Here is a 6,813-nt window from a genome sequence, read left to right as displayed (position 1 = left end):
ATTGGAAATATTTCCAGTTACCCAACTGGATCCAATTGAAACCAGTTAATTTGCATATTATATGCTTGTGTGCAGATCAATGTTTTATGTAATTTATTTTGATTTACAATGTACTTATTAATAAATTTTCATTTGCAAGTAATGCATTTGTTTTAGATAAATATAAAGATTAATTAGCAATGATAAGCATGTTCATTAGTAACATATTTTTGTAATTACACAGATTAAAAGTTGATGAGTAAAACACTAACCATGTACAAAATACATCAATTACAAACATATATAATGGCAATGCCTTCCTTGTTAAGTATATTATATGGTCTTCATATTATAATGCCCTTTACATTGTACTTAATGTAGACACATATAACAATGTTTCTGTGTTGACATGAGCGATAATTAGTGCAAGAGCGAATTAACTTATAACTAATTAAGTTTATGCCAATTACTGTAAGTTTCAATTGGATCCAATTGAAACCAATTGAAACCAGTTGAAGCCAACTGGTTTCAATAGTTGAAACCAATTAGGCAACTGGATCCAGTTGGCAATTGGTTTCAACTGGTTTCAATTGGAACCAGTTGGCAATTGGTTTCAACTGGTTTCAATTGGAACCAGTTGGCAACTGGTTTCAATTGGAACCAGTTGTTCCAATTTCCCTATTGAAACCAGTTGGCAACTGGTTTCAATTGGTTTTGCTCCAATTGGTTTCAACTGGATTTTGGTCCTGGTAGAAATATTAACTCCATCTATCTCCATCATCTAAACTTGTTCGAACTTCATCCAGCTAGCTAGCCTAGCACCCCCTCTATACAGCCTTGCACCCCCTCCAATGAGCCTATCCATCTATCTCCATCATTTAAACTTGAACTACATCCATGCTAGCACCTTCTCTATACAGCCTAGAGCGACCATTAAGCTTGCATGTTTTCAGACCTAGCTATTACGATAATGTGTATCTGTCCAACCTAGCTTGCACCAACGATATCCTGGCCCCTATATAGCAACAACTCCATATGTAGCTATTGGTATACGGGTAATTTAACAGAACCAATTTCATATATCTTTCATCAATTATATCTAGCTATAGGTGAAGGATTTGAGTTCGTAGCGAGTTCGTGACGTCATATACTCATGTTTATTCATGAGGCCGCAATACCTTGGCACCTTAGTACGCTACCTCATGAACTGTGGGTGAGAGATACAATATAAACAAAATCCTTCATTTCCATTCTTGATGGATTTGTCTGCTCAAAGCTACCGTATCGACATGCATCGAAAAATTAATATTTATTAGGAAAACAGAGAATATTTATCAGCCTTTTGCCGTTCCCCAGTCATCATATTTTGGAACAAACATTGCATGAAAAATGTGGTTGACACGAATATTATTTGGTCATCGTATTCGGAGTGGAAAGGTTCCCGGCGTGCAATTTATAGGGTAAGTTATCATTGCATAAAAACAAGTTGTTGTGTTCGGTCCCATGTGCTCGTATTAATGTTGCAGTTATAATATGGGAAAATTAATGCCATTTCGTCTGTGGCATGTGGCATGTGGGTTGAAGGTTTTGATTATGTTTGTATCTGTTTAAGTTTATTAAAACAAGTTGAATATCATTGGCTTGCTGTAGAATGGGGATGAAGCATTAGCCATTAAAGGACAAGTCCACTCGAAAAATAACTTAGATCTACTTTCAATAAAAGCAGAAAAATCAGACAAACCAATCAACAAAAGTTTGAGCAAAATCGGATAACTATTTAAGAAAGTTATGAATTTTTGAAAAAGTATGTAAAACTATGGAACAATGAGAATCACAACACAAATTGCCAAGATGGTTATCAGTTTGTGACGTCATGTCCTCACAACTTATCAATTGATTTACATATTTTAATCCCGTTAATTTCCCTTTTTATCCCCCAAAACTCGATTTCCCCATACCTTTGCCCAGGTTATATGATTTGTATCATATTGCGTGCATGACATATGCCCAAAACTGTTATGAATTTTGAAGAATTGATACTATTTTCTGAATATTGTATTTCATAATTATTGATTTTTATATAAATAGTTTATCAAAATTCAATTTTTTCATGATTTAACTGGACAAAAATTACTCTATATTTGTGCATCCACACAAACACATATATTACTAACAATCTAACTTGGATGCTGGTGTGAAGAGATAAGATTCTTAGGGTGAAAATAGGAAATTTATATTATCAATATACAGAAAATAATTAGTGGATAGTGAGGACCATACGTCACAGACTCATGAGTGAGTTGCCAATTTGTGTAGTGATTTTCAAAGTTTTTCATGTCATTAAAAATTCATAACTTTCTTATTAGTTATCCAATTTAGCTCAAACTTTTTTTGATTGGTTTGTCTGATTTTTCTGGTTCTATTGAAAGTAAGTTATTTTTCGAGTGGACTTGGGCTTTAATTCTTTTAAAAGTTATTGTAAGTTGTAGGGTCTCGACTCATTTCAATGGGGGGGGGGGGGGGAAGGAGGGACACACAGGCGCTTGTTCAGAAACCTATCTAAAATTTGACCCTACTAAAACATACCCAAAATGAAGTAAATATTCATTAAATGTCCAAATAAAGATCATGAGTTAAAAGTCTTTATGTTTATTAGTATTCCCTGTTTCGTGTCTCTTTTCTTGTTATTTTATTTTTTGGATAAACATTGATATTCTATACACTTTTTCATAGGTTTCACGGCAAACCGCTGCACAATACAAGTACACACCAATGGGCGTGGGTTGCAGGGGCGGATCTAGCTTTTTGCTAAGGGGGGGGGTTGACCAAAATAATGACGATGCAGAGCATCGTCCACGAGCCGCGAAGCGGCGACCCGATTTTTTGGGGGGTGTTTATTTGAACCCCGTAAGTGATGTTTTCCTGGCATCTATTAACACAATGGAGACCATAAAAAGCAGTGCATGATAACGTCTTTTTAAATCAAGTAACAGTTAAATACACAGTTATATCCAGAGTTATCATGTGTTTGGTTAAGTTACCAGATGAGTTGAAAATCTTCTCACAATATTTGCACTTGAAAGGGTTTCTCTCCAGCGTGCGTTCTTTTTTCTTTCTTTTTTTTTTCACTTCGGCGGTGGCCCGTGTCCTCAAAAAAGCTGATGGGGGGGGGGGGGGGGGCAAGGGACTCTGTGACATTTGTTCGCCCAACCCCCCCCCCCCCCTCCCCCAAAAAAGAAATAATAATAAATAATAATAATAATAATAATAATAATAATAATAATAAATGAAATAAATACATAGAAATAGAATAAAATAAAATTACAAGTTTTAAAAAAAAGATAAGATTTAAAAAAATGGTCCCCGGATTTTTTTTTTTTGGGGGGGGTTGCAACCCCCCCAACCCCCCCTCTAGATCCGCTTCTGGGTTGTGCTTGCGAGCAGGTGCGCGCCTGTGTGAAGTTATCTACTGTTATGTCTCAGATCCTTATTACGGTAGATAACTTCACACAGGCGCGCGCCCGCCCGCAACCCACCATCGGTATGCACTTGTATTGTGAGGTTTCAGAACAAGCACCAACACATACTACATAGCTGCATTACTATCCTGGCTGTGCATTGATTAAAAGCTGTGCTATTGCATCACAACATTTCAAACACCACTGTACAAAACTCCACTGATTTCACTCAAAATCTGAACTTACGTGACAATTGATGATACCTAAATAGCAGTAAAATACAATTTGTTAAACCTACCGATGTTAGAAAGAATAATTTTAAAATTCTAATTGTAAGTCTACTGTCAAACTTGCCGATCAGCCACATCGGCATGATTGTCTGCATTTGTGTATTATACGTGTATTGACTATTCAATTCATGTGTGCAAATGCTGCCTATTAACACGTATTGCAGTGCTAGAGGTCAATACGCATTAGCATTGACTCTCTATGCGTTGCTTGAATGGGGGGGGGGGGGAGGGTAGACTCCTCTCTGTTGAGTATGAGAGGACAATTGACATCTGGACTATTTTGACTTTAAATTTGGCAAGTTGAAGTCTATGTTAATTGAGGTAACCTTGTAGTTATACCCCAGGATAGCTTTGCATGTGGAAATCTAGAATTGGCTCCCAGGTTTTGTAATATGTATTCGCATGGATTGGTCTAAGCGCCTACTCGGTTCTTTGGTCGTTATCAAAATCAGATCACAAAAACTGGTTCAGGACTAGGAGATCTGCCACTCAAACATTTATGTCTGAGTCATCTGGATTGCATCTTTCCTTAAAATTGTAGATATGAATTTAATTTAACTGTACTTTTGATCTGTTTTATCTGCAGCAAACATCGCCGTTTCAGACCCATCTCCAAATCTATGATCAGAAACGTTGAACAGAGACTTGAAGTGGAGGAAGAAAATGCTAAACATCTAAGTCGACCATTTCTTACCAAGGTACATCTTAGGGAAGGAGTACCAACATGTAGCTGCAACAAATACTCTGGAAATCTCAACCAAATTGATAAAAGGGATAGAAAGTTTGCTTCAGTATAAGTGGAAGCATAACAAGAAGAGATGAATGCATGAAGCATAACAGTACAGTTCGTTAAGAAAATAAAATAATGATTGTTTTAGAGTTCGGATCATAAATACCATGGGTCTTTTTTTTTAATTGGCACTGTGAGATACTATACACAAAGAAATCTCCCATTTCGTTTTTGTATTAACAAAAATTAAAAATAAAGAAGAAAAACAAATCAATATTTTTTTGTTGGTGTATAATTTCAACACTATGACTAATCGACTATACACATGTATTACAAGTATGGTGCCATCATGCTAAGGATAATTGAACACTTTTTTCTAATACAGTCAAACCTGCTTTAGTGACAACCTGTCTACAAAGGCCACATATTTGGTTTCCCTTGAAAATGGTTTCTCATTGAAACATGTACTAAAGGAACCTGTCCTCAAAGACCACTTTTTGTGCTTCCCTTGGGCGGTCGCTAGTGACAGGTTTGACTGTATCTAGAATAATACAGAATTGTTTTCCTTCCATTTTGAATTTTTCCATAATTACCAAAGTTTGCTTTTCTCCTCTCTGCTCTCTGTACAGGAAGAAGAATACTGTCATGCACAGGAAAGGCGATCCCAGCTGAGGGAGGAATATAAAACAGTCCGACGTTTCAGCAAAGCACCCCCCAACCGATACATCGATGACCATTTAGCCCATCTCAGGATATCAAGGAAATGGGAATGACCAAAGGAGCGCTGTGCAGTGTGAGAACTGCCTCAAAGAAACTCTGGGCTTTAAGCCATTTTGTTTGATGCCATCTTGAAACAACGTGTGCACATCCTAATATACACATTGATGCTCCATGCGTTGTAACTCCCACATGGATGTAAATTCACTCACTGTGAAAAGAGTATTATCTAGCAATATCCTAAATAATTGGTTTTGTGTTGGTGTTGCTTTCTAGTCTTGTAAGGTACTACAAGATGCAATGTACTAACCAGCTTCATAAAGAGAATCTTCATTATTTGGAGCATCAACATATTGTCTGCTGAGAACCCCAAAAGGCACAAAGTTATGTTCCTAAACATAGTTTTTTTTAATCGCCCTTCTGGCTCTCAACAGATAATATGCCAAATATATTTGGAAAAAAAAAAAATTCTCATTGCAATCTCTTATACCAGAAGTAAGAGGTTGTTGAAAATTCAAGTTGTAAGTCCATATTGATTATTTGATTCACCCCTACTTTAAAAAAAAAAACACAGAAATTAAGTAGCTCTAGCAAGCAGCAACAAAAAGCTCATGCTTTACCAGAAATATAGATTCTCTCACATCGAAAGTTAGATCTTATAGCAGCTGGTGGTTCTGCTTTAAGAGATATTGTGTGATAATTTGGTATGTTTCTGATAATGTAGTTTTGGTCAAGGGAAGAAAGTGTGTGATAGAACCACCGACATTGTGAAGGATGTCAAAATCGATTGAAAAAAGGGTGTGCTTGTAGGTAGGCAACCAGTGGACCTACGGGTTTAAGTCATATCTGAGTGACTTTCGATAATCGATGATAACTTTTTTAATCTGGGGCCTACCACTGCTTTACCACCAAGCCCCCTTAAATTCCAGAGGTTTACTTGTGTAGGGAAATACATGTATTTATGCTGAAAAATTAGTGATTTTAAGACAACTAAAAATCCTACAGATAAGTTTCCATAGGTAAACCTATATGAAATAAAATTTCAGTGAAAGATGCACTTGTATTCTTGATTGCTTCTAAGCAAGATGTTATCTTTGAAGTAACTGGAAATTAAAGGCATTTTATATATTGTAATCAATTTCATCCATTCATGTGCATTTCTCACCAGATTGAATGCAAGTATTTTGCTTAGTCCTATTGAATAGTCCTATTGAAGAAATCCCTGGGAAGATTCAAGATTTCACCAATAATAGCTCGTTTCAAATTTACTATCATCTTGAAAGAGATGGAGTGAAGTCAATTCCTTGTCCTCGCATTCTCACCACTTTTATATATTATTTGAACTGATGCATGTATTAAAACTATAATAAATACATGAATATATCATGTTCATGATGACATAAGAATTACTGTGTTATCATTTTGTGCACTTTGTGCATCTGTAATTTGACAATAAGAACACATTCAAACAATATCTTGGTCTCATGCTACATATTTTATTATATATATATATATCACAATATTAATCAGACTTATATAAATCTCTTGTACATTGGTTTTATATATTACATAAAGACACCCTCCACCAATAATATATAATTTCATATATTATTTAATTTTGTTCTTTTGCACATCTTTT

At 35.7% G+C, this 6,813-nt stretch overlaps 1 protein-coding gene across 1 annotated transcript; it reads left to right on the top strand.

Annotated features, from left to right (window-relative positions):
- The first annotated feature begins 1,232 nt into the window (after positions 1-1,232).
- On the top strand, positions 1,233-6,580 carry LOC115922122 (ribosomal protein 63, mitochondrial-like). The gene is made up of 3 exons (XM_030980210.1): positions 1,233-1,439; positions 4,314-4,425; positions 5,087-6,580. Exons 1-3 carry the CDS (start codon positions 1,369-1,371, stop codon positions 5,228-5,230), a joined length of 327 nt encoding a protein of 108 aa, XP_030836070.1. The 5' UTR covers positions 1,233-1,368; the 3' UTR covers positions 5,231-6,580.
- Positions 6,581-6,813: the final 233 nt, after the last annotated feature.

Source organism: Strongylocentrotus purpuratus, unplaced genomic scaffold (assembly GCF_000002235.5).
Source record: "Strongylocentrotus purpuratus isolate Spur 01 unplaced genomic scaffold, Spur_5.0 spur5_contig_818, whole genome shotgun sequence".
Classification (NCBI taxonomy): domain Eukaryota; kingdom Metazoa; phylum Echinodermata; class Echinoidea; order Camarodonta; family Strongylocentrotidae; genus Strongylocentrotus; species Strongylocentrotus purpuratus.
Note: the sequence above shows the minus strand (reverse complement) of the source record. Positions and strands in the feature narration are given on the sequence as shown.

Excerpts from the sequence above, each read along its gene's own strand:
- LOC115922122 (XM_030980210.1), top strand. The coding sequence starts at position 1,369 with ATGTGGTTGACACGAATATTATTTGGTCATCGTATTCGGAGTGGAAAG. Across the intron at positions 1,440-4,313 it reads CCCGGCGTGCAATTTATAGG|CAAACATCGCCGTTTCAGAC; the intron begins GTAAGTTATCAT and ends TTTTATCTGCAG. Across the intron at positions 4,426-5,086 it reads GTCGACCATTTCTTACCAAG|GAAGAAGAATACTGTCATGC; the intron begins GTACATCTTAGG and ends CTCTCTGTACAG.